The 23,229-nt window shown below is 38.4% G+C and overlaps 2 protein-coding genes and 2 long non-coding RNA genes across 4 annotated transcripts in view; 2 read left to right on the top strand and 2 right to left on the bottom strand.

Annotated features, from left to right (window-relative positions):
* samd4a (sterile alpha motif domain containing 4A) overlaps positions 1-23,229 on the top strand; it is a 54,981-nt gene that overhangs the window by 30,268 nt on the left and 1,484 nt on the right. The window contains exons 4-12 of the mRNA XM_008405999.2: positions 10,600-10,887; positions 11,999-12,108; positions 12,977-13,063; positions 14,726-14,972; positions 15,206-15,291; positions 15,690-15,808; positions 15,931-16,132; positions 19,265-19,391; positions 22,014-22,097. Coding sequence (XP_008404221.1) covers positions 10,600-10,887; positions 11,999-12,108; positions 12,977-13,063; positions 14,726-14,972; positions 15,206-15,291; positions 15,690-15,808; positions 15,931-16,132; positions 19,265-19,391; positions 22,014-22,097 — 1,350 coding nt within the window. The remainder of the gene's footprint in view (positions 1-10,599; positions 10,888-11,998; positions 12,109-12,976; positions 13,064-14,725; positions 14,973-15,205; positions 15,292-15,689; positions 15,809-15,930; positions 16,133-19,264; positions 19,392-22,013; positions 22,098-23,229) is intronic.
* Positions 205-2,171, top strand: LOC103462930 (uncharacterized). The gene is made up of 2 exons (XR_533419.1): positions 205-443; positions 1,863-2,171. It is a non-coding gene; the product is annotated as an uncharacterized LOC103462930 (long non-coding RNA).
* Positions 6,705-8,686, bottom strand: LOC103462929 (tripartite motif-containing protein 16-like). The gene has a single exon (XM_008405997.2). It carries the CDS (start codon positions 8,662-8,664, stop codon positions 7,000-7,002), a length of 1,665 nt encoding a protein of 554 aa, XP_008404219.1. The 5' UTR covers positions 8,665-8,686; the 3' UTR covers positions 6,705-6,999.
* On the bottom strand, positions 16,088-17,186 carry LOC108166199 (uncharacterized). Its single transcript, XR_001776483.1, has 3 exons — positions 16,799-17,186; positions 16,304-16,691; positions 16,088-16,147 (listed from the first exon to the last, which is right to left on the bottom strand). It is a non-coding gene; the product is annotated as an uncharacterized LOC108166199 (long non-coding RNA).

Here is a 23,229-nt window from a genome sequence, read left to right as displayed (position 1 = left end):
TTTGTTTCAATTGAAGTGTAAGACATTTGCACTAGAAATTAGACCAAAATACCAGGTAAAATTTTGTATTTTTGTAGTGTAAGGATGCAAACGATGAGTGGACTTGTGGTTAATTATTGATTAATGGTTGATTTAACTGACGTCCGCTTAGATCTTCTTGTAGCGTTGTAGTTTCATTGCCGTCCAACAGAGGGCGCGGCTAGTCATTCGTAATCCGAGCCACATCTTTCTAGAAACAAAGATGGCGGCGCTATCACCGGACAAGACAGAGAAACGGTTCGAATAGAGTCCGATGCACTTTCATTGGTTCTGTTTTGAAATATAAACACTCAACAAACTCGAAGTGTCGGAAAAGCTTCAACTTCTCAACCAAAATCTACTAAGGTGCGACGAAGGTGAGTAATGTGATGGCAGGAAAGCGGAGCGGACAACGCAGAAAAAAGGTAAGGCGATAATAACGGTTGATTTCGTGAGCTGTTGTGAGTTAATCCAGTTTTAACATTTCTACGTGCGAATAAACGTTTTATTCCTTTCTTATTTTATTTTTTTTCTATTCACAACCTAAGAGATTCCTGTTCTGTTATATTTTATGATGTGCGGAAACCACACTTTTCAGTTTATTCACTCCGCGTTTTATACAACTGACACAAAATAATGTTAAAATGTAATGTTTTTTTTTCTTAAATGTAGCATATTATGGAAAAGAGTAGCTTTTTGTGTTATGTAAAAATGGTTGTACCGCATGATACAAGAGAAAACTCAGGTTTTTAAGAGAAATGGCTGCTCATCAATTAAACGTTAGTCGATTGATAAGCATTCCTGCTGCAGAAGCTAACGCCCTTATTTCTGCTTTTGGAGATTCAGCCAATCAGCATTAGGGAAAAATAATGTTTTCAAAATGGCGGCCGGTAGCTCTAGGATTTCCCAAGCTGCATTTCTTCAAAATATTTTACATAATGCTGATGAATTTGCAATTTTTCTGCTAATTTTAGTCGCTGCCTTTGATTACCAAGAGTTTTAAAGCTGATTGTTGACTGAAAATACTGACAACAGCTCACTGGTCTGTTTATTGAGTTATTATAACATAATGAACCCATTTTCAAAATGGTGTGTGTAAAGTCTTGTAATAATAATGAGAGAACCTAAATTCATAACTTTTCATCCTTTGACAGCAGATAATATGCTGTATATTTCACTGCTTTATCTAAAACTGCCTCCTTTTTTGACAAACAAAATTTTCTTCTTAGAAGAAAAATTAGCCAAACTGCAAATGGTTTATTAATTCCTACATGTCAGATATTTGTGATTTTTTTGCTAGACAGAATAGCACTCGTTTTACATGGAATTAATTACAACAGAATGTGTTTCAATAATTTTGACAAAATACAACCTGATTGTGGGTATAATTTCTCAAATTTTTTCATAACTGTATATTTTAGTGCTCACATTGAGACAGGTAAAGTATAGTTTATTGAATTTGCTTCTTGATTAATACTCCGTAGTCATAAATTACTTCAACATATTTTTTCTCAAGTAAAAATATAAAACTAAGTGGAAATGTTGATATTTTAAGGACCAAAATGACAATAATTTATAATAAAAAATAAAAAAATAAAGCAAGAATAATTGTTTATTCATATCAGTTTCTTTAAATATAAAACTTATGAAACGAACAAAAACTGCAGGTCTGTGTCTGTGAATTTTTGGTTAAAACGTTTGTTTTTGAGAATCCAGAAATTTTACTCAAGTAAGAGTAGTGATACCTCATAATAAAATTATTCAAGTAAAATTAAAAAAACTTACTCAGGTAAATGTAATTGTCTAAATGTAACTAGTTACTACCCAACTCTGTTTATTTTTAGTCACTTCCAGAGGTTTGAAACTTCCTGGAGTTTAATCAAAACACAGAACTGAAATAGTCGGCACTGTAAACACACTCTGGACAGTTCGGACCAGCGGCTCCCTCAACAAACCCACACGGCAGCTACATGGCGTCCACATGAAGACGACGCACCGGCAGGGAAGGGCTGTTGAAATTCAGCATAACTATGGTCAGCGCAGGATATTTCCAGACATGAATGCAAGGGCTCTGTGGATTTTTTTCCCTTTCTTTTTCTGGAAGATGAAAGAAACAGCTGAGGGGGTTTATAAATAAATGCACATTTAAAACCTGACTCACTCTTGGATTCTGGGCTTCTTGCCGCCTCGGACCCAGACGAAAACCTCAGGATTTCACAACTGATAAACTGGAGTTCGCCCACTTGGTTTGGATGGCGAGCAGAAAACAACAAGGATAAAGTATTTTATAGATACTTTTACCAACTATTATTGGAAAATACCCAGCATCTGATTGATTTATCAGCATTGTGTCGAATTATAATTGTCCCATCAGTTATCTAGACCAGTCTTTCTCAAACTGTGGTGCCCCCTAGAGGTTCACAAGGTACTGCATGTAAACAACTGTTTATTTGCTGTGACATGAGCTCAAAGTGCGACATGAACATTTAGTTTACTACATAATTGTGATTAAAAATAATAATGGATAAGTGGCTTAAAACCAGGTCACTCAAAAGAAAAACTGAAAATTTCAGTGGAAAGAAAATAATGCCAGAATTACTTACATGTAACACTTACGTGTCGGAGGAAGTTAAGTCATTTCTGATGTGACGTTCATGAGCGATTCGATTCTTTTGATTGACTTTATGTCATTAACGAGCCTCAGTTCTTTGTTTTTACAACTTTACGTGTCTATAATGGTAAATCAACTCAAGACTATGTTTTTTTTTTTTTATTATGCTTCTAAATCACAAATTAGGAATGCACTGATTTTGATATCCGATATTAATATTGCTGTTACGGTTGATAACTGATATCTACTGCACATTTAAAACCCGACTCACTCGGGCGAGTCTTGGTTTTGGTGTCAAAACGGTACATCTCATACCGTTTTGACACCATTAGGGGAAAAAAAACTCCACCAGAAAAAATAAATATTGATTCTTCATATTGACCCACTTTTATTTATTGGGTCGATACCAATATGTTAAAAAAAAAACTATCGGCCAACACTGATGTTGGTGCTGGTATACTGTACATCTCTATTACAAGTAGCCTTAAAATGATATTAATTCACACAACCCAACTTCTTTTTAAATTATGTCTGTGACATCATTGGAAAGTTAAAACTTCACACTTTCAAAATCTTTAAATAACTCAAATTGCCCCAAGCAGAGTTGGTCAAGGTTTTGTTGTGGCCAGTCACATTTACAACAGCATGCATGAACAAAGAAAACAATAATAAACAAGTTAAAATATGTTGTTAAGATGTTGTGTTATTGCAGGGCAATTTCAAGTTAAGTGATCCTCAACCTGAAAAAGTTTGAGAAACTCAGATCTAACCGACCAGCTTTAGTCCGAGCCACAGCAGCGCATACCAACCGTCCGTTCCCTTGTAAGGCATCCTTTGTGGCGGACTGTATTTAGAGAAAATAGCTAATATTTAGGGACTGGAACTTGAAATGTTAGCTGGGCATCTATTTTAGACAGTCTTCATGAAGCCCTATACATAGCGCCAACAGTAAGAGGACCACATATAGGACTCAGGAGGAGAGACTGGAGTGTTGGTGGCAGCCGACCCAGTCAGAGAGGCGACACAAAAAGCTCTTTGGCTCCGTTTTTATCCTGTTTACCCCCTTGAGTTGTCTCCAGGATGCTAGGGGTGTCTTTTATTGTTTTTTCATTTTGGTTTTACAGGAAAGACTGTAAATCTGTCACTGTGCATGATTGTCTGTCTGTAGGTATGGATACTTGTAGAAAAGATATATATTTTCATCTTCCTATTATCTGGCAGATCAAACCATGACTTTACCTTCAGTAAAGTCAAGTTTATTTGTATAGAATCATTGGATGTTATTAGAGATGTGCCGATCAGGTTTTTTCCTGCCGATTCCGATTAAGGAAATAATTTGTATAATTTAAGGTGTCAATTCCGACACCTTAATTTAGACAAAAGCTTTTTAATAGCTTTTTCCAAGAAAAAAACAAAACAGGCATTCTACAAATTGGACTGCTATCGGTAATACTATCTTTAACAGACTGAAAACATATGAAGGCTCTGAAGAGGCTAAATAATGCAAAGAGCCAAAATAAAACTTCTCAACATTGCCAAAAAATTCAAGTATAAAACTTAACATTCAAAGGCAAATACAGAATCCATTACAATAAACAATCCAGAGTTACTGAATGAAAACTTCCTGATAGCATGGCGGCTAGCTGCTAGTTCTGAGTGGCTGTTTCTGACTGAGCGGAGTAATTATGCAGAGCAGGGAGGAGATCGATTATTTTTTAGAGATTATCTGTCTCATGTTAGGACAGCAAAAGTTTTAATACGTTTGTAAAATGTATTTTTTTAGGTTAGATGCTGCAGCTTTAAACAGAGGCTCAGCTGCGAAATGAGAAACAGGTGATCGGTTTATGTGATCGGCAACAAGAGACCGTGATCGGCGATCACCAATCATACACTTTTTCACGGAAATCGGCCGATTATGATCGGTGGCCTATCGATTGGCACACCTCTACATGTTATTGTTTACATCCAATTCTTTTACATGCTATCCATAGCTGCGCTGCAGCGGTAGAACAATCCCATTAAGAAAATGAAACCTGGAGATGTAGGTATTAATTTAGTGCAGTGCACCACAGCAATAAAAAAAATGAAGCAGAAAACTATTGAAAAACTCAAATATTCTTATTTTTTCCCTCACTCTCTGTGTCAGCTCTGCTACACAGATTTGTTGCCTTAGCAAGCTCCACAGCTCCACTAATGTATCAGGATTAAACGCCCCAAAAAAACACGCAACCATTTTCCACACAAAGATCAGAACATTCAGTTTTATGTTTTCAGGTTTTATGTTTATTTTGCCATTTTTAATAAGTGATCACTGTGGTATATTAGCTGCTGCTGCTATTAGCTAATCTAACACAGCAGTGATTGATAAGTTTATTTAAATTCAAAAGCATTTTAAATTACTGCATATCATAAAACATAAAGAAAACTCAAAGTCGTCATACTGTCACCAGTTGTGAAACCAGAGATACATTTTGTCATTTACCATAATCAAAATCATAAATACACATCAGAATGTTGATTGTTTAATTGATTATGTATCAATAGCAACTCTAACCAGGTGGGTTTTTAGTCTAGATTTAAAGGAACCCTGTGTTTCGGCTGTTCTGCAGTTTTCTGGAAGTTTATTCCAGATTTGTGGTGCATAGAAGTTGAATGCTGCTTCTCCGTGTTTGGTTCTGGTTCTGATGCAGAGCAGAACCAGAAAACCTGAGAGGTCTTGAAGGTTGATACAACAGCAGCACATCTTTTTAGTCAATAGGCTGCCTGTTCAAGAGAGTAGAGCTAACCGACACAGCACTGTTGTAAATAGGGCTGTGTAATTTTACTGATGCTATGATATTTATCGATATTTTGTTCCTCAGAAAGTGCAAATTTTTCGTCCGTGAGTATGGAAACATTAAATCCTACTTTGAGTTTTATGTCAAATCCACACGATTTAAATGACAGCTATCACACATGCATTTTTTACCCAGTTGCACTGGTACATTAAAAATGACATGTAATGAAACAACCTGTTACAGTTAAATAAATAATTAAATAGATAAATTACATGATCTAATATAAGTGAATAAGGCAAAAAAAGACTCCTTTTCTGCATAACCAAATGCACAAAGCCACACAATTAACATTTAAACAAAGCAAATGTGTAACAAAAACATTTATTACACCAGTATTACACCATCAGTTCAATTAATTCAATCCAAGTCCACGGAACAGTCACAAAATGTCACCAAATCACTCTTTCCCTCTAAAATCTTATATAAAGTAAAGAAAAATGTATCGAATCATATAATTTGCTGAATATCGTGATATATATCATATCATGAGCAGAACATCACATATTATACTGTATCATGATATTAGTGTATCGCTACAGCCCTAGTTGTAAACAGGGTGAGGATACAAGCGCAGATCTTGTATCCTGGAGAAATTTGACCGTGAAAAGAAAAACCGCAGCAGAGCTCAGTAAAACAAGTATGGCAGAGTTTTATGGCCAGGCTAAGAGATTGTTTTTTTCAAATACAAGCATAGTCATAATATTACAAGAACAAAGTCATATTAGCAGAATAGTTATACTATTGATTGAAGAAAGTTGTTAAATTATGAGTAAAAAGTATTTTTAATAAGAAAAAAGGCTTTGATAGTGATGTGACTATCAAAGTGTCGCATCTTTTCAATCATTTCAAAGTCATGCAGCTGATTATTTGATTCTGATATGTTAATTTATTAGTATTTTCTTATGTGTAAAACCCATACTAACTATAAATTTACAAGACCCTCAATATTCATCATTTTAGTGGGGCCAGTGGGGTCATGTTCTCCGTCTTCCTGGTTTTAGTCAGAACTCCAGCAGCAGCGTTCTGGATTGTCACATTACAACCACAAACATAAATATATTTGATTGGAATTTAATGTGAAAGACCAACACAGTGTGAAGTTTATAGAAAATTATACATAATTCAAAAAAAAAATTTACAAATACATTTTTTAAAATGATTTGTGCAAAAGTATTCAACTCCTAAAGGATTGAGTAGAAAACTGTTTCTTATTTGGATCAAAATAAAGAAAAAAAAAGCAACTTCAGTTCACTTCAACATTAACAGATTTAAACAAGATGTTCTGAGAAACCAGAACATCAAAATACATTAATACAAAATATTAAAGTAAAACTATAAGCATTCAGGAATGTTTACATTTTCATGTGGAGGTATATCTTTCTGTCATATAAAAATAAAACATCAGTAGTTATTTCCTTCATGGATCCTGGAACACAGAACTACATTTAAAGAAGAAAAATAAAGAACAACAGAACAGCAGAGCAGAGACATCAGAACCATTAACCTGATCAACAATAAGAGAGAAGAGGAAATCTATTTTAGTTTACAGAACTCCACAGAGTCTCCAGTACCAACCCAAACTCCAGCCAGTAGCGGTTCAGTGAATCTGGTCTGGACTCTGTGGAGGAGAGTCATTGTTTTAGAGATGCTGTAGAAGGACAGAATACCTGCTCTGTGGTCCAGGTACACTCCGACTCTGGAGGAAACTGGACCTGAGATGGGGGTCCAGATGTTGTTGTGACCAAATCCAAAACTGTTTTGTTGACACACTAAAGCCCAAGATTTGTCATTATATCCTAATCCACATTCATTCCCACTTCCTGCTCTGCAGATAGTCTTGTATGCAACTGATATAAAAACCCGTGTCCCGCTCCACTCCACCTCCCAGTAACAACGTCCAGTCAGACTCTCTCTACTCAGAACCTGCCCCCAATTAGTGAATCTGTCTGGATGATTAGAATAAGACTGACGCTGATTCATCCTTGTCACTTTCCTGTTCCCCTCTGATAGTACCAGCGATGTGTGTGCTGTGTTTGGATCCAGAGTGATTTCACATGAACACTTTAAGAATCCAGCTCTGCTCTTTGGTTGTGGTTCTGACAGTAGAACATCCACATCAGATACTATCAGTGAGATGTTTGTCCATGAGTCTCTCAGGACGTCCTGTAGTTTRTCTCTGAGCTCTGACACAGCTGCTGTCACGTCTTCAAAGTGTCTCAGAGGACGGCCAATGATGCTGGATGAGTGTGTCGACCCACTGAGTGCTGGCAGTGAGGGGTAGTTGAGGAGAAACTGGTTGTGATCCTCTGTGTGTGAGAGCTGCTCCAGCTCAGCGTCTTTCCTCTTCAGCTCACTGATCTCCTGCTCCAGCTTCTCCTGAACATCTTTGACTCGACTCACTTCAGTTTYCTGCTGVGATCTGATCTGCTGCTTCACCTCAGAGCTTCTTTTCTGGAGGAGACGGATCAGCTSRGTGAAGATCTTCTCACTGTCMTCCACTGYTTTATCAGCAGAKTGATTGATGGCCTYCACYTCCTGTTGAAGCAGCTTCACATCTTYCTCTCTGTCCTKGATTCKCTGCTGGATGTTTCCTCGTCTCTCCTCCAGCTCTCTCTGCCTCTCAGTCCTTTCTGTTGCAACTGACACTGTGTCATGGCCTTTATGTTCATCCATTAAACAGATGAGACAGACACACTTCTGATCAGTGCGGCAGAAGATCTCCAACAATTTATCATGCTTAGAGCAGATGTTCTCCTGGAGGTTCTTGGACGGCTCCACCAGCTTGTGTTTCTTAAAAGCAGCTGAATCATAATGAGGCTGAAGGTGTTTCTCACAGTAAGAGGCCAGACAGACTAAACAGGACTTGATGGCTTTCAGTTTTCTTTCAGTGCAGAAATCACAGGCCACATCTTCATGTCCAGCATAGCAGTGGTCAGCAGGAGCAGCTTGGAGTCCAGTCTTCTTCAGCTGCTCCACTAAAGCTGCTAGCATGGTGTTCTTCTTTAGCACAGGCCTCGGTGTGAATGTCTCCCTGCACTGAGGGCAGCTGTGGATCCTCTTCTGATCCTCTTCATCCCAGTGGATTTCAATACAGTTCATGCAGTAGCTGTGTCCACAGGAAGTCGTCACCGTATCCTTCAGTAGATCCAGACAGATTAAACAGGAGAAAGTTTCTCGGTCCAGCTGATTCTGCTCCATTTCTGCTCTCAGTCACAGTGACTGTTAGTTTCACTTCCTGAAAACAAACAGGTTTGAGCTCTTATCTGTAAGTCACGTTGTCAGTGCAGAGAGGCTGCAGCCAATCAGCTTTCAGCTTCAGCAGACGCTGGATCAACGCAGCTTCAAGGCGTGTTCAAGAGCGGGAAGAACAGGAAAATAAGCCTTAGGGAAAGTCTGGAAGATGATAAACCAAATGGATAATATAAGGAGGGAGTTTGGTTATCCTGTTTTAGAGATGTAACAACAACAATCAATGGATCAGGTTTATTTATATGGCATATTGCTGAAACATGGCAATTCTAAGTGATTTACATTATAAAAATATAAATGGTTGTAAAACATCATAAAGAAACCAGCAACACTACATTTTGTCAAGTACCATCATATATCACCATATACCACATATCAGGCATGTTGATCAATGTTCCAGTTATTACTGGTTGAGAGCAACTCTAAACTGGTGGGTTTTTAGTCTAGATTTAAAGGCATTCAGTGTTTCATTTCTTTAGCAGTTTTCTGGAAGTTTGTTCCAGATTTGTGGTGCATAGAAGCTGAATTCTTTCTCCATTTTTGGTTCAAGGGGTGCAGACTAGAATCAGAACCAGAAGGTCTGAAAGGCCTGAGAGAGCTGACAGGTTGATACAACAGCATATCTTTAATGTATTGTGGTGCTACATTCTTTGGTGATTTATAAACAAACAGCAGTATCTTAAAGTTTATTCTCTGAGCTCCAGTCAGTGGAAGGACTATAGAACTAGGTCTTGTGCTTTGTCTTCCTGGTTTTAGCAGCAGCTTTCTGGATCAGCTTCTAATGATAAATGCATAGGACATTTGTCTTTTAAGCCTGGAAATGTTATTCAAGTGATAGAAGGCTGATTTTGTAATGTCTTTATGTGACTCTGAATGTTCAGGTCTGAAGATTTTTAATGTCCTCCCATTTTGACTATTGGCTAAAACTGAGGAATTCAGTGTTCTGCTGCATCATGACATGATAGATCATTGTCTTTTTATTTTTAATTATTATCGGACCAACTGGTGATTCAGAATTAAATTTTGGTGCTCAGATGATTATTAGATGACATAATTGTACAGTGAGTGATGCCATAAGCTTAATTTTCAGTTCACCGCATCTTGAACTACATGATTCGTACAAAGTCTACATTATTTACTGTAAGATTGGGTCATTGAAATGCAGCACAGTGAGGTGGGGTATTTGATTGAGTGTCATGGAATCTGAAGACAATCAGAAAATGATAAATAAAAATCTGCCAGAAAACTAAATAAAATGGGCCATCATTTGGTCTTTCACTAGGATAATGATCCTAGTGAAAGACCAAATTCTAGTCACAATAATTGTTGACTAGAAACCAACTCCATCTTGGCTATTTGTCAACTAGAGGGCATCCTTGAATCTGGAGGATCTATAGAGATTAAAAATTGTCAATCTGAAACCTCCATGTTGAATGTATTTTTAAGGGGACCTATTATGCAAAATTCACTTTTTGCAGTTTTATACTTTCATTTGGATCTCAACTGCTTTCAAAAGCAGCCCAAGCGTTTAACATGCAGCCATTATTTAGCAACAACCCAATGCTTTTTTGTGTCTGGAAAACAAGTTTTTTCAAAAACCTCCCAATTTTGGCACTGAGCCGTTACCTAGCAACCCCAGCTGAGCCAAGGCCGTTAACTAGCAACCAAAGTGGAGCTGCAGCATGTTTGGTCAGCTGGTTTTACTGTACAATGGTTGTTGAATGTTGTTGGCTTCCATTCAGAAACCACTTGGTGCCTTCTTGTTGGTTGTGCAGGAGGCTCCACTCCTGCTTTTCAAAGATGTACGGTTGTATTTAATTGTACATTGGTTTGCAGCCATTTTTACGCGTGAGTGTAAACGTAGAGTATATTTTTCTTCTACAGTTCTTTCAAGCGGCAGTGGAAGTCAGCAGCACAGTCCCCTGAAGCGCTCCGTGTCCCTTACGCCCCCCATCAGCGGCCCCAACAACCAGCCTCTGGGCCACGTCTGGCTGTCCCAAGAGGACCTTCGGACGTCCAGAGGCCCCGCCCCAGACCATGCGCCTCTCTCCCCCCAGAGCAGCATCGCCTCTTCAGGCAGTGGGGGCAGCGAACACCTGGATGATGGCGGCTTAGGAGGCAGTTCAAGTCTGCATCGCAATTCCTTCCATGAGGACGGCAGTGGGATGAGGGGTGAGTAAAGCAGAATATTTTACATGAGGATACAAGAACCTAATTTGGCTCAGATGTTTCCAGGGGCGAGCTTTTTGGGGAAAAAAAGTTAACCATTGAAAAATGTAAGATGGCACCCATTTTTGGACTAACATCACCATTTAGGTGCATGTATTTGGGGTCAAATCATTGCCTTCATATTTTTTAACCATAGAAATTACATATTTTTTCTTGATCTGTTGCAAAATTTTTCAAAATGGCTGCCATTGTTTTAATGGCTATGTTTGCGCTAAAATCAGCACAGCTAAACAAAAAGTTAAGTTCACTTTAGCACTAATTTGCTAAAGTAGAATCTTACCTACCTTGACACTAAATTGCTAAACACATTTTTAAAAAAACCTGGCGCAAGCTAACGCTAACCTACTTGGGATTGTGGAAATTGTGGAACCTAATGCTAAACTGCTAAGCATTTACAAACACCAGAAGCTAATACTAAACTGCTAAATACGGTTTAAAAATGTAACTGGTAATGCTAAACTGCTACACACATATAAAAAAATTAGCACAAGCTAGTATTAGATCACTAAACAAATAAATTAGCATTAGCTAACTTTAAACAACTAAACACATTAAAAATTAGCAGAAGCTAGCACTAATCATTAAGACAACAGTTTCTCAGTCTGTGTTGCATCTTCATCTCCTTCCTGTGAGATTCGCTAAGAGATTTTGCTACATATCATTACTTTAATTTTGTATTAATAGGATGATCATAGTTGATATGACAAAGTTTATTTAAGTCATGAAAGTTGGGGACCTTTTTTAGCTGTAATTGGTTGAAAAGGCTCAAAAATGGCGGCCATCTTGAAAAATAGAAGTCATCCTGAAATTCAGGTGGTTGATGGGAAATGTGAAAAACATGTATGTTTGTTTCCTCACTTGTAATATGCTGAGCGGTTGCTAAAGCCTTACATGGGGCTTCTTTTATGTATAAAATACTTTTGATTGAAGTTTGTTTAACCTTCTGACTTGGCAAACTTGTGCTGTTTCTTGAATCTGCTTTGACGATGACATCTGTTCTCGGAAATGTCTCCAGATCTATGAAAAAGATTTGACAGACTTAGTTTCTCCACAGATGTTCCTGGATGGCTGAAGAGTCTTCGTCTCCATAAGTACGCCGTGCTCTTCTCCACAATGACCTACGATGAGATGATGTCACTGACGGAAGAACAACTAGAAGCACAGGTTCGTAAACGCACGAAAAACAAGAGATTTTAACATTTACTCTGCAAAAACACAAAATCGTACCAAGTATAGTTGTCGAATTTCTAGTGCAAATAACTTAGTTCACTTGAAATAAGACAAAATTGACTTACAAGTAACTTTTCAGGAAGATGTAGAAGCTTGTTTTAAGTCAATAATTCCTTAAGTACTAGTTTCACTGGCAGTTTATTTCACTTATGACAAGATAATTTTTCTATGTTACAAATGTAAAAAAAATCTGCAAGTGGAACTGGTATTTTTTATGAATATTAAGGAATGAATTACTTAATATCTTGCTGAAAAGTTACTTGTAAGTCAGTTTTGTCTTATTTAAAATTTAGTAAGATATTTGCACCGGAAACTAGACAAAAATACTTGATAAGATTTTGTGTTTTTACAGTGATAAAAGGTAGTTATTCATTTGGGAATCGCTCATTTAGATCCCGTTGCATCCAAATTGTCCTTACTGTTCTCTCGCTACAATAAAAATATCTTCCAAGCGTTAATGCCGTCTGGCTACTGACTTGAAAAGTTGCTTCTGTCACTGAACAAATATAGCAGCTGCTTTCCTTGTGGATGAAGGCATTGAGGAATCTATTATTAAAAGCGGGATGCAGCTAAATTTAATTCAGCTGCAGCTGTCCAGGAAGCAGTGCGCTTCCTCCAGGTGCTGCCAGTTCTTTCTGCCCAACTCTAATGTGATGAACATCCACACCGAGACGTCTCTAAATGTCTGCCTCATCATCCTGCTGCTGTGGTTAGCATAAAGGAAGCATAGCTACCAATTAAAATGTTATTTTTCAGATTTTTTCTTGATGTTTTATAATCTTAATCTGTTTTTTTTCTGCAGAAAGTCACTAAAGGAGCTCGACACAAGATTGTAATCAGCATTCAGAAACTCAAAGAAAGGCAGAACCTTCTGCGCAGCCTGGAAAAGGTCGGAAACTGTTGGTTTGTTTCATGCAAGAAATGAAAAGTCATCTAGCTTTGACTTTTATTTTGGTAATTAGGACCTTTTTGTTTAAGTCGACAAGCCTGTAAATGGACAAAACAACAGAAGAACTGATCCAGAAAACTGGATTTTTGACCTAGTTTCTAGTGCAAATATCTTAGTTCACTGGAAATAAGACAAAACTAACTTATAAGTAACTTTTCATCAAGCTATAGGAACTCGTTTTAAGTCAATAATTCATTAAAATTGAGGGAAAAAGTACTAGTTTCATTTATAACATAGGAGCCATGTGTTGTTATAAATTATATAGTCTGACCATGGATTTAGTACTTTTTTAAAATCGACATTCAAGATTTATTTACTTAAACTCCTGCATCCTGATAAAAAGTTACTTGTAGCAAGATTTCACTAGTAAGTTACACAAAACTAACTTATTAGCGACTTTTTAGTAAGAAAGGAGTTTGTTACAAGTGAAATAATCTGGCAGTGGAACTCAAACTTTTTCATCAATATTCAGGAATTACAGAGTTAAAAACAAACTCCTTTATCTTCCTGAAATTTACTTGTAAGTTAGTTTTGTCTTATTTCAAGTGAACTGATCATTTCTCATTAGAAACTAGACAGTAAATACTTGGTAAGATTTTGTTTTTGCATTGAAGGGAAGGTTTTGGCTCAGATTTGAAACTCATTTTTCCCTCTTTACTCATAATCCTTCAAAGCAGAACAACAACATTAAAGGTCAGGCAGAAGGAGGGACTGAGTTGACGAAGCTAATTTCAGGCGTAACCTTTCACAGCAGCACTGTTGCGACATGACTTAATGTCGAGGCAAATGTTTTTACTTCATTTAACAAGTTAAAGGTGACCCACTGTGCTTACTTCAACAAGTTAGGGAGATATAAAACATGTTTACTGTATTTTTAGCACAAATTCATTATTGCATAATGAGATTTTAGCTGTTTTATAGCCTCCTGTCACTTTAAATTTAAATGAGCTGCTGCTGGCCACGCCCCCAACTCAACGTTTATGTTCATCCGTGAAAATAGCTGCAAACAGATGTGCAATTATTCAACCAGTAACTAGTTACATTTACTCAATTACATTTACTTGAGTAACTTTTATGAAAGAAATTACTTTTAGGAGTATTTTTACTACGCTGTACTTTGTACTTTAACTTGAGTACTTTTATTTATAAAGTATTTATACTCTTATTTAGTAAAACTTCTGGATTTTCTACCCACTGAATGGAAAACAAATATGTTTTAACTAAACATTCACCAGACACAAACACTCACCTGCAGGTTTTATTAGTTTCATATTTTTTTATTGAAAGAAACTAATTTGGAAAAAAAATTCTTTATTTTTTTGTAACTTATATGAATTATTTAGGATGATGTAATTTTTAAATATCAAATGATTGATAATTTGATCAGTTCTTCAGTACTTGAGTAAATATTTTACCTAATACCTTTTTTCTCTTACTTGAGTAATTTGTTGGACAGATACTCTTTACTTTTACTTTTAGTAAAAATGTATTGAAGTAGTGCTACTCTCACTTTTTGGCTGCTCTGCTCACCTCTGGTGATTTATTTATTTTAGCGCTGATGTCTCCCAGTTTGGTTGGTGAATGTTCCCTTCCCATTTCCAGGACGTCTTGGAGGGCGGGAATCTTCGCACGCCGCTGCAGGAGCTCCACCTGATGATCACGACTCCCATCAAGGCCTTTAGCGGAGGGGACGAGTCGTCTCTGCAGCGCCCCCTGCTGAGTCCGCAGAGCAAGAGCTCCGCCTCCGACTCCGGCCTGCCTGGAGGCGGCGGAGGAGAGGCCGAGTCTGGCGGCAGCGTCATCGCAGAGGGGGATCTGCCGGGCCAGTTCACCCGGGTCATGGGGAAAGGTGAGCGTCATTCACCTGCTCAGGTGGTTTCACATGGAGATGGAAGAGTTGTGTCAGGGGTGTCCAAATGTTTAGACACCTGGGCTAAAATTGTAAACCCAAAGTAGCCGCAGGAAGCCAAAGAAACCAACCTCAGGATATTTTATTTGATAAAATAAAGCAAATAAAATATCCCAATGTATAATGCACTGTGGACTCCCCTGTCTCATGTTTTGTTTTCACGCTGCCCTCAGTTTGCACCCAGCTCCTCGTGTCGCGGTCGGATGAGGACAACATCAGCTCCTACCTGCAGCTCATCGATAAATGTCTCATCCACGAGGTATTTCCCTCCGATTTTAAAAACAGGCCTGTCACAATAAATCGATTAATCGCACCATAAATCAATAATTTCCATTTGCACAATTTATTGTTTTCCATCTACTTTTTATTGCAATCAGACAAAATACTTTCTTACAGATTATTTAACTTATAGCACATTTTCCCCACATTATAAGTGAAATTGTCTGACAGTAAGTACTGGAGCTTTTTCATCAAAACTTAGGAATCACTGATTTAATTTGAGTTTTTCAGCCAGAAGCTCCAACTTCTGTCTGAAAAGTTTCGTCTGATTTCAAGTTTGCAAATGTATTTGCACTAAAAAGTAGCCAAAAATACTTGGTGGAGAATTAGTTTACTTCCTGATTTTTAGCTGCTGTTGTCTCTGTTTGTGTCTTTCAGTCCTTCACAGAGACGCAGAAGAAGAGGCTGTTGTCATGGAAACAGCAGGTCCAGAGGCTTTTCCGGTCGATCCCGAGGAAAACCCTCCTTGACATTGCGGGCTACCGGCCTCAGAGGAGGTACGTTTTCACAAACCGGCCATTTTTTCCACTTTTTGTGACGGCAAATGTGTTTTGCTTTTAAGTAACTTTATTAACTTCTCTGATTTCATTCTGACTTTCTCGTTTCTCGCGTCCTGCAGCCGTTTCGGTCAGTCGAACTCTCTCCCCACCACCAGCTGCGTCGGGAGCAGCGTGTCCGCCAGGCGCAGCCTCCACCAGTTCCACATGCCTTCCAGGAGCTTACCGGGAGCCAGACTGGGTTTACTGGGCAGCGGGGGGCTGCTGGGACCCACACCCCGCAGCTCCAGCAGCACCCCGACCGGGCCCAAACAGGGCAGGCATGTAAGTCAAACTGGACTGTGGAGGATGGAGGAGTCATTCAGCTGTTTTTGGCTGCGTTCATGTTAGCTTAGCTTTAGTGATAGCGGTGACTAATGCTGGCTCTATTTTTGAACCAGTTTCAACTTCCACACTGCAGGTTATTAGTCACACTGCATAAACACAAAATTGTACCAAGCAGTCATGTGACTCTGATGTCAGATGGGGGTCGGGGAGTGGTCGTCTTCGTTAGCCTGCAGCTTTTTGCCCTCCAGCAGGGAGACGGGGGCGTGACGTCATACTGCAACCGAATCCATATTTGCTTTTAGTTGGTCTGGATGGTTCATCTAGGTTTTGTGCTGCGTTTGCCTACCAAGATGGCGGTTGAGCGGCACGGATCAGTTCCACTTCAGACTTATGGGAACTCTGTATATGTGATAAGGGAAAGACACTTTCAGAAGCTTCAGAGTTAAACTGCTTCGTTCTGAAGTCGTATCTTTGACGTTAAAGTGGAACATTCCCGAACTGAGCAGCGAGACATTCCAGGATGGTTACAGCCGCCGGGGCTCAGCACGTCTTCTCCCTGAAATAGTTTTTCTGTCATTATTCCATGATGAGGAAAAGCAGGATGAGTAGTATGTGTGTGTGTGTGAGTGTGAATGGAGCTCGTAGGCAGGTCGCTCCACATACCAGAGACTCTGCGTCAACACTGGAAACGGGCGGAGCCGTGCGGGAGGTTTCAGGCCCGTTCTGCCTCAGTTTGGTCTGATCCGACCCATTTCAGAGCGGTTTTCTTTTCCTCTTCCCCTCCCTCCTTCTACTCATCATCCCTCACAATGACAGGAAATACCTCAGTTCCTCCTTCTTGTCTTTGGAGTGGAAGTGCCAGGAGAAAAAAAGGGAGAAAAGTCGGCTGGCAGGGAAAGCTGTGAGTCACTGTAGCTGTGAGGAGGAGGAGGGGCGACCGAGGTACAGCATATATATAGGGGAGAGAGAGAGCGCGCGGCTCAGATACAGTGAGAACAGTTCGCAGGCATTTCCTGTTTTTCGCTGGCCGTCGGCGCTGCAGGGCGGTGAGGGATTGGATAATATGCAGGTTACTCTCAGACCCGTAATTAGGTCTACCTGACGTAGGGAGGAGATTCGGGAGAAAACAACGTTTCCTGCTTCCACCAGTAAAGTTTTTCATCTGCAGATGTTGCAGCAGAGCAGCAATTTGCTGAATAAGTAGTAAAACAAATGAAGGAAGCAGGATTTTCCCTGTACACTGCAAAAACACAACATCTTACCAGGTATTTTTGGTCTAACTTAGTGCAAATATCTTAGTACACTTGAATTAAAACCAAACTAACTTACAAATCACTTTTCAGCAGATATAGGAGCTTGTTTTAAGTAAATAATCCCTTAATGTTGGTTAAAAATACACGTTCCACTGACTGATTATTTCACTTATTGGAGGAAATTTTTTCTCATGTTAATAATAATCTGGTCTTTCTAGTGCAGATATCTTAGTTCTGCCTTATTTCTAGTGTATTAACTTACAAGTAACTTTTCAGCAAGAAATAGGAAAAATAATTCCTTATTATTAATTAAAAACTATTCGATATTTAAGTGAAATAATCTGCCTCTGGAACAAGACAATTTAACTTATAATATTGGATAGGGCTGAAACGATTCCTCGAGTGATTCGAGTACCTCGATTATTAAAATTCCTCGAGGAAAATTGACCTGCCTCGAAGCTTCGTTAATTTATGTTTTATCATTTAGCGCACCGTGTTTCAGCCGGAACATTATTTGCGTTGCGCGGAGCTCTGACTTCCGCCTCTGAGTTGTTGACGGAAGCTACGTGTTAGCGGCATAACGTCCAATCTTCAAGTTCGGCCCGCGGGGATTTTACTGATTGGTGATAATTCCGGGTTTTCATCGTTTTTGTGGGACCAATAAACATCCTTAAAATGACCGGCGCGATGCCGGGAGTTCGGCAGCCTTTATGCTCCGGAGCTGCTGGTTGAACGGCGGGAAGAAGCTGAGGAGGATTTCTACAGGTGAGCGGAGAGACTGAACATGGCGGGCGGCTGAGGGTTGATGCTTACAGGGTAAGAGCAGCTTTACGGACGAACCGCACAATAAACTTATATCATCCCGGTCTGAACAAACGGGAGGCGGAACATGGCTGGTAGATGAGTTTCTGAACGGAGGAGCCGTAAATATCCCGTGTTGCTCCCCGGTCTACAAAAAAGTAACTGGTAGGGAAGCACAAAGGTGGAAAAAATAGACTGATGTTGATATCCGATAGTAACACTGGTGTTATGGAAGMTTTACCAATATTTTATTTCATAATTGTTTTTATCCGATTACTCGATTAATCGTAAGAAAAATCTATAGATTACTCGATTACTAAAATAATCGTTTACAAAAGCCCTAATATTGGAAGAATATCTTCTCCTGGCAGATTAATTCACTTAGAAGTAGAATTTTTTTTCTTCAATTTTAAGGAATTATCGACTTAAAACAAGCTCCGACATCTTCTTAAAGTGTTTCTTGTAGGTTAGTTTTGTTTTATTTCATGTGTACTAAGACATTTGTACGAAAAACTAGACCAAAAATACTTGGAAAAACACAACTTATTTGGAACCAGAAATTATGAACAATTTGCTTTGGCTCAGAAATATCTGGTCTAACTTTTTGAAATTATGTTTAATATTTCTATTTCTGTTGATTCTATAGTTTTGCTAAGTTTTATTTAACCGGTCTTAGGGGGGAAACGACTCTCTGGTTTATTCTGGTGTTAGTCTGAACGAAACCCATTGATGCGTTTTTAATATGACTTTCTTATTTTTAAGCAGTTTTGAGGCAGGTTGCTGCTGAGTGACCTACTCAGCAGGTCGTTGCCAGGCAACCAAAGTTGGGGGGGACTTGAAACTGCTTCTTGCTCAGCAGGCTGTTGCTAGGTAACCACAGAGTGAGACAGTTGGTTTATTCCACCAACCTAGTGAGAGATTTATAAAATATTCTGTCAGACATATTACCTGTTGATAGGTACTGTGTGAGGAGCTGCCACTCTGATGTATGGATTTATCACGATATGTATTATTGATTTATTGGCCAGCTCTAGTTTTAAATCGACTCGGTAATATGTTAAATATTTCTCCTCAGGGCCCCTGGTTTGCCAACCCTGGAGGAAGTAACAGCATGCCGAGTCGGACCCACAGCTCCGTGCAGAGGACGCGGTCGCTGCCGGTCCACACCACGCCGCAAACCATGGTTCCGTTCCAGCAGGCCGGTGAGGAGCCACCGCTCTGTCGATTTCATTTATGATTTATTTAGCAGCCAGTCAGTCAGCCAAAATGGCCGAGTCGGGGATTAATCGAGTCAGAGGAAATAACTTGGTCCATAACTTCAGGGATTCACTACAAACATAAAAACAATAGATAAAAGATAAACATCCATCCATCCATTTTCTTGCACCATTGTCCCTTAATGGGGTCAGGAGGTGCTGGTGCCTCTCCAGCCAACGTTTCGGGCGAGAGGCGGGGTCACCTGGACAGGTCGCCAGTCTGTCGCAGGGCAACACAGAGACAAACAACCATGCACACACACACTCACACCTAGGGGCAGTTTGGAGAGGCCAATTAACCTGACAATCATGCTTTTGGACTGTGGGAGGAAACCGGAGTACCTGGAGAAAACCCACCATGCACAGGGAGAACATGCAAACTCCATGCAGAAAGACCGGGGCCGGGAATCGAACCCAGAACCTTCTTGCTGCAAGGCAACAGCTCTACCAACTGCGCCACTGTAGTATTTACTGTAATCAAATAATATTAAAACCAGCTTAGATTATGCATAAAATTAGCTTTTTCCATTTCGGCCGACTGGATATTCTCATTTATTTCAAATTTTTGACTATTTTGATACACTTATTCATAAACAGAATGGGAAATATAACAAATAAAGGATTATGTGTTGTTACCCTGCAAGAAAACTAAATCTTACCAAGTATTTTTGGTCTAGTTTTTAATGCAAATACTTTAGCGCACTTGAAAAACAGACTAAGTTAACTTATAAGTAACTTTTAAGCAAGATGGGTGAAGTTATTTTAAATAAATAGTTTCTTAATATTGATTTTCAAAAAGTGCTAATTCCACTGTCAGATTATTTTACTTTTACTGTGGGAATATATATTTTTATAAGTGTACTAGTATATTTTTTGTATCAATATAAAGGAATTATTTACTTTAAACAAGCTTCTATATGTTATGGGAAGTTATTTTTAAGTTAGTTTTGTGTATTAAGACATTTACACTTAAAACTAGACCAGAAATAATTGGTAAGATTTTGTTTTTGCAGTTTATGACATAAAAACAAGAATGGTCATTCAAATTCACGTCTTATTTCATTTTTTTATTTGTCTGAGCTAATTTTGTCTAGTTCCTAGTGCAAATATCTTATTACACTTGAAACAAGTCAAAATTAACTTTCAAGTAACTGATTTGAATTAATAATTTCTTAATAATGATGAAAAAACAGTTTGTTGTTTTTTTTCTTAACATTTTTCTAAATTACAAGTTAATTTAACAACCAGTGAATAAGTGCTTTTTAAAAAAAAAATCAATTTTAAGGAATTATTGACTTAAACCAAACTCGTATATGTTGCTAAAAAGTTATTGGAAAGTTAATTTTCTCATATTTTAAGTGAACTAAGATATTTGGCACTAAAAAAATGACCAAAAATACTTGGTAAGATTTTCTGTTTCTTCATGGAAAAACCACATGTGAGTCCATCCAAAATGCAAGGTTTCCCGTTTGGTTACAGGAAATTAAACACGTTTAGTGTGTTTATCTGCCCTGCACCAGACATCCAGCAGAGTTGTAGCTTTTCAGGTTGTGTTTTTGCAGTGTACAGTGTGTTTTCGGCGCGTCGCAGCGGCTGGCTGTGCCAGACGGAGTGACCTGCAGTAACCTTCGTCCCATAGGAACAGAGGACGGTTATAGCAGCCACTCAGCCTCCCTCCTTTTAGAACGAGGAGGACAAAACGGATTTAAAAAAAGAAAAGCCAGCAGAGAGCAAGGAAGCAAGGCGGCGGAGGGAGGGAGAGAGGAAGAGAGGGGAGGAAAGAGAGGTCAGATTCACAATGAGGGCCTTTGTGCAGCGAGGACGGGGCTCCCTGGCTTCCCTTCCCGACTCTCTCTCTTTTCTCCCGTTCCTCCCATCCCTCCTCTCCTCCTTTGACGACTCTGCAGAGTCATGCACACATAACAGTCTGGCTGCAGCTGGGTCGGAGCCAGAGCTGATGTGAGCGCGACACATCCTCTGTTTATGTCTCTGATCTGTCCGCTGGATTCAGAACATCTATGATCAGGAAATAAAAAATATGAAGCAGAGCCGTTGATTTGACTGTGACTCTGCAAAAACACACATTTACCAAGCATTTTCGTCTCGTTCCAGTCTAGACGTCTTAATGCAGTTAAAATAAGACAAAGCTAACTTACAAGGAAACGTATTGGTTTATTTAAGTCAATAATTTCTTAATATTGATTTTAAAAATTTACTAATTATTTGAACTAAAACATTTTCATCAATATTCATGAATTATTGACTTATGCTGCTGATATTACAATTAATATTGTAACAATTATGAACATAATAATGCTGATGATGGGCGATGGATAACTAAAGTAATAAATGATATAAAACTAATTATAAAATGTAAATGCAGCTTCTTTTTTTTTCATGGCATCTGATTAACTTGAAAACATTACGAGCTTTTCTGGTTTTTTGTATCAAAATAATTCTCAGTTTTACTTGAAGAAATCAGGAACAATCATGAGATTGGACCAAATTCTCCATTATTTATTCCTTCATGTTGTTTTTATTTGGTGAAAATGTTTTGTTTTTCCGCAGATCATCAGTTTCCAGTGACGGAGCCGGACATCAACAATCGCCTCGAGTCGTTGTGTTTGAGCATGACAGAACACGCTTTGGGAGGTTCGGCTGCTTTTATTTTCACTGCAACAATTACAAACAAAAACAAACAAACACCGAGCGCACTCAAAAACCAACACGCCTGGTTTTACTTAGTTATTTTAATGGGATGCACTGCAAAAACACAAAGTCATGCTGAGTATTTTTGTCTGGTTTCTAGTGAAAAAATTTAAGTATAAAAAACTAACAAGTAACTTTCCAGCGAGCTATAGGAGTTTTAAGTAAATATTTCCGTAATATCAATTTTAAACATTGGCAGATTATTTTATTAATAGCATGACTTTTTTCATGTTATAATTTAAAATATTGAAACAGTTCAAATAACAGCAGAAATGATTTTTGGTGCCGATTAAAATGTTTCCAAATAAATTAGACTAAAACATTTTAAATGATGTTTTTAAGGGTAATTAAACGTTATTTATCTGAATTTGAATCAGTTTTAGGTCAGTCAGATTTATCAAAATTATTTTTGTTTGCTAAATACGGGAGAAGTTAGTGAAAACATTTCTTTATTTTTTACATTATTAATATTTACATTTTATGTGTACTGCACTGCAAAAACACAAAATCTTACCAAAAACCGTCCCAGTTCCACTGGCTGATTGTTTCACGTATAAAATGGAAAAATGTTTTCAGTGAAATAATCTGCCAGTGAAGCTGGAACTTTTTCTTGAATATTGGGGAAATATTGACGTAAATCAATCTCCTATATGCTTCTGATAAATTACTTGTAAGTTTGTTTTACCTCATTTCATATTTGCGCTAAACTAGACCAAATGCTATGCAGTATTTAGTTTTTCCAGTGCAGCCTGATGAGTTTTCCTCTCGGAGGCAGCAGCTGTCCGTCTGTTTTCACAGATGTGTCGTTTCCTCAGCAGGGCTGTTTGTCTCTTCGCTGCTTCGGTCTTCAGACTTTAACGCGGCGAAGCGTTTGGTGGGAACTGGGCAAAAAATGAAACTTTTTGTTTTTCTGAAGCTTATGATGGCCTGGTTCAAACTGTTGTTAGTGTAAAATTATATCTCAATAAGAAAAGAAGCTTCAGGTCAAATAACTGACACAAAATCAGACGTATTACATCTTTATTCTAATGTTACAACATTTATTCTAATATTACAGCTTTATTCTAATATTACA

The sequence above is a fragment of the Poecilia reticulata genome, linkage group LG3 (genome assembly GCF_000633615.1).
Source record: "Poecilia reticulata strain Guanapo linkage group LG3, Guppy_female_1.0+MT, whole genome shotgun sequence".
NCBI classification, from domain to species: Eukaryota; Metazoa; Chordata; class Actinopteri; order Cyprinodontiformes; family Poeciliidae; genus Poecilia; species Poecilia reticulata.
Note: the sequence above shows the minus strand (reverse complement) of the source record. Positions and strands in the feature narration are given on the sequence as shown.